Here is a 12,010-nt window from a genome sequence, read left to right as displayed (position 1 = left end):
CGGCTTTCTTTCCTGGGCCCCAGTGAGCTTAATGCCAGCCCTGCTTCTGAGACCCCCTAAAACTTGCTCATAGCCCCCCAGGGAGCTACTGACCCCCATTAAGAACCATTGGTATCTAGAGCACATTCTGGTAAGTGATGTCTTACTGCTCATGGTGGTTTAAGTATGATGGCCTCTTAGCTGGACAACATGCAGTGTCGTCCCCCCCCCCCCCCAAAAAAAAACCCACTTTATGGGTAGCCTCCAAATGAAGCTTCTATGTCCCTCTTCCCTGAGTCTCTTGCAGCCCCTCAGTCCCACCTTGTCTGAATACCCTTTTGCTGTTCTTTGCCCAGTTCCAGTACCACATGAGGGGATGCTGCAGGCAAAGGCCAGAGCTAGTTCCACCTCATTACCACTACTAATTCCAGCCATCCATAACAGTCTAAGGCAATTAACACCTGAGCACTAACTCATGGGTTCTTAAAGCACTTAACGAAGTAGTACTCCAGCTTGTCCGCAGTTTACAAACGGGAAACTCAAGGCATACCTGATTGATAAGATCTCTCAGCACATACTTGACACAGTTGGAAATAAGTCAGAGCTCCAACTCCATATACCTGATGCCAATAACACTTCTCAAAATATGGTTAAAAAAACGTTTCCTGATTTGGACACAACTAGCAGCCAGATGACTGGACAGCACTGAGCTCTCAGCATTGCAGGAAGTCATGTACTTAAACTGTTATCTTACTATTTATAAAAATGCCTGAAGTGGAATTGAGACAAGCACCTGATATTTAAAAAGATTTAAGTGCTTAGGTCAAACACAGCTATCTTGCTACAAGCCAATATTTTATTAATTCAAATTCACATCAGAACTATCTGTTTTAAGGAATTACTAGGCTTTTCTCAAATGCTTAATATTTGTTTAAAGCTACAGAATGCTATAAACTCATCCAGTGCAAAGGTTATTTCTTAAAGAATTCCCTATATCTTATGAAAAAGTTGTAAAGTAAGTTTACATGCTCTTGAGTTTCTTAGGGTATTTACAAAACCAAGTTTTCGCAATGTATGTCTAAAGCTAACCCTCTGGTTGGCATTGTCTCACTGCTGATCATCTCAAGAAGCCCCAATACCAAGAATTTAGGTTACACTGGATTCTTGCATAACTATCAGCGTAGGAGGAGAAATACTGAAATTACATGTAGATGCCTCCACATCAGAATGCAGAGATATGAAGTCGTCAGTTACTGGTGATGCATCTCTTCCTCCAAGACTGCAACAATGTGTGCAGCAGAGGGACGCTGCTTCGGGTCCTCACACGTGCAGATGGAAAACATTTCAATCGCTTTCTGGTATGACTGGTCCAGCTCCTCCATGTTCAGTGGTGGCCTGGTGCCCAGAGCTGCATAATATGCCTCCTCATCAAAGTCATCTTCATCAAATGTAGTCTCTGGCAAAGACCATTTAAAACAAGTCAGCAGCAGTAATTAGCAGTCTCAATTGCCTTAGATGTCATGTGTGTTGGAAAGTGAATGCCACCTTCCCAAGGGCCATCATCTATTTAACCCCATGCAGTCTTTTCCTCCTCTAAATGGAGGTTTGAAGGGTAGGGAGCAGGAGAAAGCCCACTCTGTAAGAACCACGGAACTGGTCCTTTGAAGAGTTGCTTGCCATTCTAGAGCCAGAGTTCAGCAAGTGCTACCTTAGCTCTTGTTTGTTTTGCTTACAAGCCCATCTATCATCTCACACAGCCATGCTTCAGCAGCAGGTGGGCCTCTGCCACTTTGGTTTGCTGATTCAGTCCCTTTGCATTTACAATCAATCATTTGGTTTTCTAGACCCCTCAGAAAAAGCGCCAACTGCGGACCGTTGGGACAAATGCAAAAGCCTCCCTGCAGTTACCACATTTAGGTACTTGCCAGCAAGCCACGTTTCCTGTTGGACTCTCATTAAAACAGGAGACCCCCGGCCATTACACAGCTGCATGGTTTATAGCCATGGAGATTCTGAAGTATTTCCAGAGATTTTTAAATACCAATTTGTAATTTCCTTGTTTAATTGACACGTTTACTCTTATCCCACTGAAGTCAGTTGCAGTACAGTTATCAGCTTCATTCGGAGCAGATTCTACCCTGAATGAAATTTTCTGTTATTTAAGGTGAAAGTTTTAAAAAAAATCACTAGTTTTCCAGCTGTTAACTTTAAAGTCATACACTTCCCCACTTCCAACAGGGTGAAACAGTCTTGGTCGCACACCTGGCCTAGGCAACCCTGCTCCAGCTTAAAAGAGGGGTGGGGATTAGGAAGCTCAGCGAGATGCTATCTGTGCATATTTGTATGTCAATACGTTGCGAGTGCTCTGGAATTTAGTGGAGATGCTGGGGCTTGAGTTAGATGAACAAAGAAAGCTCTAGGTTTGCTGCTGGACTGGCCAGCTTGTTTGAAGGCCAGAGCAAAGGGAGTCTTCTCTACCAGACTTAGTGTGGGAAGAGTTTCTCCCTAGAATGATAGTTTCAGGATTCAAATTACATTGGTCTTATTTATATTGATTTTTTGGATAAAGTTACCACTCGCCTTAAAAAAATAGTGAATTCAGTGCTGGCTTGACAGCCCTAGAGATTGAAACCTCCACGTATCCAGCACAGACACGGCATAGACAGTCAACAGTATATGCTTCTTCCACTCTGCCAGCGTGCCTCAAAAGTAACCTGGCAGGACCACTTCTAAAGGTAGGAGAAGGAGGGTGTCTCCAGAACCTACTCCCTCTTTGGTCTGTCTAGCCAGCCAACAAGTTTCAGTGTCAGTACAGGTGGTGGGGTTTTTGGCAACATGCATATCTCTGCCTATAGATCTGCCTGATACCACCCAACCCTCTTCGCACAACCCACCAAAAAAGCCAGATAATTAAGGGCCAACTTGTGATCACTTCTGGCCTTGACTGGAACTAAGGTGACAATCTAGGGAGCTGAGGTTATCACATTATGACCCTACAGATTTCATCCCCAATCACCTGGGCCATCTAGTGCCTCCTTTTCAAGTGCAGTTTTGTTCTGTTTGAGGACCACTTTTTGGTGGAAGGAGGAAAGCACTGGCACTTGGGCCAGGTAGCATCTAAACCAGCAGTCACAGATTAGCGAGGCTGTTCTGCTTTTGTACAGCAGAGACAAGGTGACTGAATTGGATCAACACTGGCCTTTTAACAAGGAAATGGAAATATCACTTAGTTAGTAAAATATAAGCCCTATCCCGAAAAAGTAAAGCCAGGAGCTGTTTAATGCACTGGCTGTGCCATCTGCAAGGACTAAGTCTAGGAGCTGGATGTTAGTTCAAGCAGTGGAGGCTGATGCTTTGAGATCTAGAGATCCTAGGGACAAATTCACACTGTTCGACTAGGTTATGCATCTACTTTGGCTTCCGAGTCCGAGTAGTCCAGTTGCCTCTGACGCTTTGTTGAGCTCAGTTTGCTGGACTGGAGAGGAATTATGTTGTTATTCTTTGACTGTCGTGCTGACCACACCACTTTGGTCCTAGTTAAACTGCAGCTACCACCATGGCAGATCCTTTCCCCAACACAGTTAAAACACGACTCAGTCTTGCAGTATAGATGGACCAGAATCATAGTCTAGGCACCTTCACGCGGCTTTTAGCAGGACTGTAGCGTGATTCAGAAACATGCTTTGGTCCCATCTACACTACACAATGGGAACCATGTTGAGGGACTATCCAGTTGTAACTTGGCTTTCATGCCAAGTTTAGTGTTGAGAGGAATTTGATAAGCAGCAGAATTTCCAGGGAGAATTCTCCTGCAGCTGTTTAACAAGCACTGGACGGCTTGTGCGGCACGTCAGGATTTAAAATGATTCATTAGGCCCATTTATCAACTCCTCATTTGGATCTAAAAACCCAAACAAACTTTAAAGTAGCTCGGCCACCTGCAAAAACATGGTGCGCCGCCAGGCACGCAGTTTGCAGCAAGCCCCTGAGTAGCTTTGAAGGCCTCTTTTATGCTGCAACACGCTCCAGGCGAGGTGAGACAGTACTGGGAACAAACCAGTTCTTGGAAGCAAGAGAAGGGGTTAAAAAAAGAATCGGTGAGCAGAGAAAGGTCTTGGCTAACCTTTCCCCACACTATTTCCTTATGTCCTCCTTCCGTAGGCTATTGGAGTGGATGAACACAAGACAGTTTAATTGTTTTTCTAGTTGTATTAGTAGCAGATCATGATTCACATGTGTCTTCGCTAGTGGAGAAACACTGAAGGCTTGTCTACACTACCACTTTTGTCAGTATAACTTATGTCGCTCAGGGGTGTGAAAAACAAACAAACCAACCACTCCTGGGCAATGTAAGTTACCCCGACAGAAACACCGGTGTGGACAGCCCTATGTCGGCAGGACAGCTTCTCCTGACAACATAGCTATTGCCGCTTGTGGGATGGTTTTATGCTGTCGACGGGAGAACTCGCCCCTGTTGGCACAGAGTGGCTACACGAGCAATCTTATAGCAGTGCAAGTGTAAGCTCGGTAGTTTAGACAAGCCCTGAGGCATCCCCTGCGCATACAAATGTTCAACACAGTCAGTTCCACTATTGGGTAAATCCATCTTTAAGGGCAGCTTCCTGCAAGAGGTGCTTGATTTTAAGAGTTGGGACTGTAAGAAATAAAAGCTGACCTTCGTCGTCATCGTCACCATCATCAGGCAGGTTCAGATGCGGTATGGAAAGGGTCATCATCTCCCACAGAGTCAGTCCAAAAGCAAAGATGTCCGCCTTATCAGTGATGACACCACCATCCTCCAGAGCTTCCTTAGGTTTCCATGGCTCTGTGCCAATGTACAGTGCCTCCGGGTCACTCACTGAAGAGAAACAATTCGTGACTCAAGCCATGTCCACATTAGGAAAAACGGTGTACTTAACGTGTTAAACTATAACTGCCTCGTCTACACTAGGACTTGAAGATACGTTAGCTGGGCGAAGTAACCTCTAGGAATAAGGGAGAGGTCACCATGACCAGCTAATGGGTGTTAAAACTATGGCTTGACTTGTCCACATTAGGATTTTAACACATTGCATTAACTGTTAAAAACACTTTCTCCCCTTACTTTAGAAGAGGCCTTAAAATGAACAGAAAGCATCAAGTTTGGGGGTGTCTCAACACCCAGTGATTTTATTCACACCTAAAGAGCGCAGGCGGACTAAACTACATACTGTAGAAAGGGTAACATTTTGCACCCAAAGTTCTGCTGTAAGAATGATTGTGGGGGAAATTCTCAGACTAGATGATCACAATGGTCCCTTCTGGCCTTGGAATCAATGCAAATTGAAGAATAGGGAAAAATCCTGCAAAGACAAAGTGATGGATTAAATGGGACCTAGTAGGCTGTTACCATCTCTCACCTTTGTGATTCGTGGGACCGTTATGCTGGCAGAGAGGCCTGGATTGGAATATGATCCTGAGACGCAGCACCTGCAATCTATTACACTGATGAATCAACTCTACCTCTCCCAGTCAATCAACAAGAGTTCTATTAAAGCCAGAGGACAAAGCCTCTGATAGAGTCCATTTCCCAGCTGTTGTCTGAAGGTGGCTGGGATGGAGGGATGAATTTACATCATGCTAGGTGACCTGCTGCTAGCAAGAAAATGATGTACCTTTCTTTAATCCAGCAAAGGTTTATTACTGGTCAGTATGTTTTTAAAGTCTCCAAGAGCTCCTAGCTAATCTTATAGAGTCGAAAACATGTCTGTATCTGACTGAAAAAGGAAACCCAGGCACTGACTCGATGCCCACTCACTCCTGCAGAAGAGATTTTGGCAAGGCAGGTTGCTTTCTAGTGAAGCCAGCATGCGGAGCGGTATGCATACGCTCTGGCAAGCAGTGGTGGCGGCACACTGTCCCCATTGCCTAATAATTCACTGAGCTATCAGAAGGCTCACAGCTGTTTGAGAAACGTTGCTCTTGTGCTGCAAGGCTGATCTTCAAAAGTATCTGGCACTAATGAGAAATGAATGTTAGAATCCTTAACACTCTTCAATCCTTGGATGCCCCATGGCTAAGGCTACGGGTATTTTTAGTAAAAGTCATGGACAGGTCATGGGCAGTAAACAAAAACTTATGGCCCATAATCAGTCCATGACTTGTACTATGTACCCCTAACTAAATCTTAGGGGCAGGTGGGAGCAACCTGGGTGCTCTGGGGGGAATGGCCCATGGGCACCACAAGTGCTCCCCTGCTGGTGCTGGGGGAGTGGGCAGCAGCGTGCGGCCCGGCACCCCTGCTGGTGCTGGGGGAGAGAAGGGGGTTGGCAGGGCCCCTACCTGGCTCCTCGTGGCTTCCCCCCTAGGCAGAGGCGTGGCCAGACAGCTCCATACGCTGCCTCTGCGCTGAGCGCTAGCTCTGCAGCTCCCATTGGCCAGGAACCCGGCCAACGGGAGCTGTGGGGTCAGTGCCTGCGGGCGGAGGCAGCGTGCGGAGACGTTTGCTAGGAGCTGAGGGAGGGACCTGTGGCTGCTTCTGGGGAGCCCCCCCGAGGTAAGCGCCACCCAGAGCCCTCACCCCCAGCCTCCTCCCACACCCAAACTCCTGCTGCTGCTGGCGGGGGTGTGCGTGTGTGTGGGGGCGAGGTGGCCCAAGACTGCCCCAGCAGTGGCCCGTGTGACTGGCCCAGGGGCTGCCTAAGCTGCTCAGGCGGCCTCTGGGCCAGCCGCCGCAGAAGTCACGGAGGTCCTGAAATCCGTAATTTCCGTGACGAACGTGCAGCTTTCCCTATGGATAAAGACTCGGTATCCTTTTATGGCCGGTTGGATATTGTCTCCATGTGACACACCACAAGGCTTCACTCAGAGCGGGGCTGAAAGTTCGTCTACTTGAGAGGACGTGTTCTTTGTAGTCACCCTATCATTTAATATGTTTAACTACCCTCCTCACTGGGGTCATTCCTGTGGCCCTACACCCCCAGGCTCCAAAGCCCATTTTGTCATGGCAGCATTGCATTCTCTTCCCGTATAAAATGAAACCGTGACTAATACAAATCTAATAGTAACTGTTTCATCAATCAGTCAGCTGTTGCAAACCCAAGCACTGTGGAAAGAAACAGCAGAGAAAAGTGATTTTGTAATTAACCCAAACACATTCCTGCTTTAGACAGCTATATCAACAGGCCATTAGACATCTGCTTCTTGTTGTAGTTAAGTAAAACATTTATAATTTTCACAACTGGCTCAGGCTGGTCTCCAGAACTACGAAATAGAAGGTTAATTTACTTAACTCTCAAGCAAGACTTAAGGTTTCCCCACAGCTAGATGCCAATTCAAAATCTGTTAGGCCTAATCCAGTGTTCCTTGTACACTGGAACTCCTAAGCACGTTAAGGTGAGTTCGGGGGTCCAAGAAATACAATATGGGGCCCTTTGGGGTAACGTGGAAGTTTCTTGTAATTATGCCGCACTATGCACCTGGAAGGATCACAAGGCACTTAAACTACAAGAACCACCTCCACTGAAACGCAGCCACCTCTGGGGTGAAGAGTAGCAACCACATGGCATAGATCCAGGGACGGAAACTGCATCCTTGCACAGCAAACGCCTATTATGAAAGCACAATGGGATCTTTTATGTCTACACAGAGCAGACACCACCTCAGTTTAGACCGGTAGGCCATCCTTGACCCTTCCGGGTCAAAAGCTAGCTTTAAAGTTTTGTGGTCCCAGACACCCATAGTGTCCAGATGACTGAAGCAGTCCAAGCTGACAGCCTCACATACCAGTCATGTTTTCATCCAGTGGCAGGGACACTCCCACATCGCAGATTTTTATCGACTCAAAGTCACCTTTAATGACAACGTTAGAAGACTTGATGTCTCCGTGGAGCAGTTTTTTATCGTTATGCAGATACTACAAGGCAGAAAAAGGAACATTAGCATCCCGCCTACAGAGGAGAAGCAACAAATAGAGAAAGAGGCTATTTTGGGCTGTGAAGCATCATCATATTATTATTTAACATTCATACTGCAGAGTCATCTTACGGCTTCAGTTGTGCTAGGTCCAACAGTCCCTGCCCCAAAGAATCTACTAATCTAGAAGACATAACATATCAGACGAACGAGACGAACAAGCAGACTTCAATGGAGCGATGCGGATTTACATGAGCTGAGAATCTAGCCCACGGTTTTTACATTGTTGTTAGTGTCACAGTAGCAATGCAAGAACTATCACTGACGAGGCTGTTCCATGCAACCTTCTATTTTCATGGCTTATAACTAAGGCTACGGTTTAGTCACCGGTATCTTTAGTAAAAGTCACGGACAGGCCACGGGCAGTAAACAAAAATTCACGGCCTGGGGGTCCTGGGGGTGGTGGTTGAGGGCGACCCCCCCCCTTATGCCTCTGGCCTCTCTCTGAGTACCCCTCCAGTATCTTCAGGACCAAACCCTTCAGCCTCCCAGGTCAGATTACCTGCCCATCCCACCTACCCACAACCTCTGCTGGTGCCAGATCTCCTTTATTGGCTGCCAGCATGAGGCTGAGGGTGGACTCTAGCAGCTAGCAAGGAGGAAAAGTGGGTGATTCCCAAAGGAATGGAAAAGTGAGAGTAAGCCAGTGGGGGCCAGTATTAACAAAAACAAAGTTGTATCACTTATTGGGTTACTTTCATTGTAAGCTGTTTGGGGCAGGGACCATCACTCCATTCTGTGTTTGTACAGCACCTCGCACAATGGGATTGCGAGCTCTTTGGTCTTAAGATCACGTTCCATGAAACCAGAGTGGCACCTTAACAAGGACTTGTGTCATCTGCAAACCATGTGCCAACGCTAGTGCAGCATCCTTTAGAATCTCTTGGGTTGAGTTACTTTATTTTCCCAGCATCACCCCTGTATACAGCTCTGCCATGAAACTAATATCACTAGAAAACATACCTTCAACCCTCTTGCCATGTTCAAGGCAACTTTGAGAATTGTAGCAGCAGGAAAAGGGCCCTGATGTTTTGTATTTCTCTCTTCAATTAAGTCATTGAGAGATTTTTCTCCTCCGTATTCCATAGCAAGGCACATGCTTCCATCGTTGGCCTGAGTAAATGCACGGTATCCTTAAAACAATCAGAGATGTCGTCATTTGTTTTTAGGGGCCCACAAGAGGCAGTATCTGTAGGCATTTTACACGTATGCTTAGTAGCACAATTTGACAGCGGAGTCTCACTAATTCACAATGCTATTTAGGCCACCCATCATTATGAAATTTTGTGAATAAGTAAACAAACAATATCGAAGTGTTCACAGTTACGGCCGTATGACTGTAATGACCACAACTTCTGTAACACCTTTAGCCTGATCGGCGCTCGGGTTTCTCCCCCAAAATTCTAACTGGTTTTAACAACAGTTCAACAAAACCAATTTTAAAACCATTTGGAGCCGTAATATAGGCCAGGTTTTAGGCAGCCTGGACCATTTGAAAGGCCACGTGGAGCCTGCTCTACGTTACACCCCCAACCCATTTAAAATTCAAATTAGCGGACCTGGGAAAACCAGTTAAGAGTTTTTGGGAAAGTTTTCACAGCACAGACTGGCCTTCAGGTTTTTCCATATAAAGCCACAGGCCAAGATTTCCAGAAATGGGTGCCCAACTTGAGTCATTTTAGGGAGAGGGATCTAATTTTCAGAAAGTGCTGAGTGCCTCTGCACTGAAATCAGACTCATGTACAGTGTCTCAAACTGGACACCTAAAACTTGAGGCCCGCAAAAATCACTAGCCCCTTTTGACAGGCTTGGCCATGGTATGTGTCACCCTAGCCAGTGCTAGCCTTTGACTATGTTCAATAGAGTGGCGCATGGGGTTTTAAAATGGTTTCAGCATTTAATAAATGGTTTAGACTATTTTATTGTAAGTTAAAGGATAATTAGTTGACTTCACGTGATTTTCCAGGACAAACTCCCTGATATTAACATATTGTGTTATGTCTTTGCAAATGTCTCCCAAACTAAAAAGATGACACTTGCATTTTTGCATGATTTTTCCCATTGTATAACATGGACAAATAATCACGTACGTCTTCTGTAGTACATTTTGCAAAAGCAATGAGATCTTCGCAATATGAAACCTCAATACAATGTTCTTGGCCATTGAATTCTTGCTGAGAAGGGAGAACACCCATCATTTGGGAGGGGGTTATAAATTGGTAAAGTTCTCCTGGAGCACATATGGTATTTCTAGCAAAAATGAAAACGTCTTGATTTTTTTTAAATGCACAGTAAAGAAAAAAGCTAAATCAATTGCTGATTTCAGTGACAAAGATAATAATCCCAGGGATTAATGAGATATATTACAGTATTAACCAAAACTTCAGATATCAATAAAAGATTTCCAGCACCCTACACTGGACACGTTCTAATATGTTGTCACTATTCCCTCAGGCCCTGAACCTAGAAATACTGGCACATACTTAATTTTGTGCATCTGGCAACTAATTGTAGTCAGTGGGGAAAAAAATCATATAAATGTAGGGCTGGAAAGGACGTTGAAAGGTCATCTAGTCCAGTCCCTTGTGCTGAAGCAGGACCAAGTATACCCATACAGTAAAGTTAAACCCGTGTAAGTGTTTGCAGTATCTGGGCACTGAAGGAGGTCTACAGGATGCCAGCAGGCAATCTAAAGCTTTGCAAGGCTGCTCTGGGATAAGCCTAGCATGCCTGCGAATAAGAGCTCTGGTTCATTCCTCTCCTGTGGGGACAGAAGGAGAGCGACTCTACAATGCCTTGACAACCCACATGCTAGAAGTGGGATATTGAGGTATTTCTGAATTCTCCTTCACGGCAGCACCAGTACGCTTGCCAGAATTAGATCTTTTAAGGTTACCCTAAATGTTACATAGAGAGTTACATGACCTGTTAAGCCAAATCGATAGATTTGGAACTCTATACAAAGCTAAGGTAATATACGATGGAGGAAGGAAAGAGTTGCATTGCGAGCATGCCAGCTGGTGGATAGAGAGGAATGAAGGGAGAGTTGGAAGGGCCAGTGCATTTGTACTCTCTGACTATGGAATGTAGGGGTCAGGGGATATGCACATACACCCTCTGCTGCTCAAACAAGGTCCAGGGCCATTTGTGCTCCCGCCCCCGGCCCAGAGTGGCTCTGGGAAGGTAACATCAGGAAGGAGAATCCTGCCTTATTAAGCCTCAGAGATGGCTCCAATAGTTACATTTGCAAATTAAGCATCTTAAGTTATGTCTGAAACTTACCTACAATGTTTGGGTGCTGAAGGTTTTTCAGGATCTTGGCTTCTTCATTCAGTCTCTGTTGATATATATTTTGCTGCTTATTGTCACATTTTGGATTAATTTTCTTCACAGCCCATGGGGAATGAGACAAGCCCTTAGGAGATCTGTATGGAAAAAATTCACTCAGTTACAAAATGCAGCATCGTCCCATCCATATTTGACATCAGTGATGAAAGATCTATCATAGGCATCTATTCAGTGTTGGCCAAGAGTATCATTAACAATGATGGATGTACAATTAATTTGTGGAATTAAACAGTAAACCTAAAACTCTGAAACTAAATTTGCCAACTTAATAATAAATCATACACTGTACAGAGTTCAAATTTTTACTACAGTCATCTATTATAGTCAACCTCAGAGGAACTCCAGCAGTGTGGGGTAAACCCAGCAAAGTCTCCAAGAATTAATGAGCCAGGAAGACTGAGCTAGTGGTGATGTCTCCAATTTAGGTTTAAGGCGTACCGATAAGGCCATATGGGGCATCTTGCACTGCCACTGCCTGTGCTGAACACGAACTGTAGATAGATTTCAGTTTCCAAGACAATCAAGCCAGCATCTTTCATCAACACAGAAGTCTCGGGAAACTGCAGAAAAACCTGAGAGTCTCTGGATAAAGTTGAGAAGTGTGAGCAACAAGGGTGATGTTGTGGTGGGAGTCTGCTATAGACCACCAGATCAGGGGGATGAGGTGGACGAGGCTTTCTTCTGGCAACTAGCAGAAGTTACTAGATCGCAGGCCCTGGTTCTCATGGGA

The 12,010-nt window shown here is 45.3% G+C and overlaps 1 protein-coding gene across 1 annotated transcript in view; it reads right to left on the bottom strand.

Annotated features, from left to right (window-relative positions):
- Positions 1–815: 815 nt before the first annotated feature.
- Positions 816–12,010, bottom strand: part of PBK (PDZ binding kinase) — a 45,317-nt gene continuing 34,122 nt past the window's right edge. Inside the window, exons 2-6 of the mRNA XM_034766929.1 lie at positions 11,215–11,357; positions 8,896–9,065; positions 7,744–7,873; positions 4,655–4,837; positions 816–1,435 (exon numbers count right to left, since the gene is read on the bottom strand). Coding sequence (XP_034622820.1) covers positions 1,230–1,435; positions 4,655–4,837; positions 7,744–7,873; positions 8,896–9,065; positions 11,215–11,357 — 832 coding nt within the window. The 3' untranslated portion in view covers positions 816–1,229. The remainder of the gene's footprint in view (positions 1,436–4,654; positions 4,838–7,743; positions 7,874–8,895; positions 9,066–11,214; positions 11,358–12,010) is intronic.

The sequence above is a fragment of the Trachemys scripta genome, chromosome 3, assembly GCF_013100865.1.
Source record: "Trachemys scripta elegans isolate TJP31775 chromosome 3, CAS_Tse_1.0, whole genome shotgun sequence".
Lineage (NCBI taxonomy): Eukaryota > Metazoa > Chordata > Testudines > Emydidae > Trachemys > Trachemys scripta.
The sequence above is the reverse complement of the archived record's forward strand: the minus strand, read 5'-3'. Positions and strand labels throughout refer to the sequence as shown.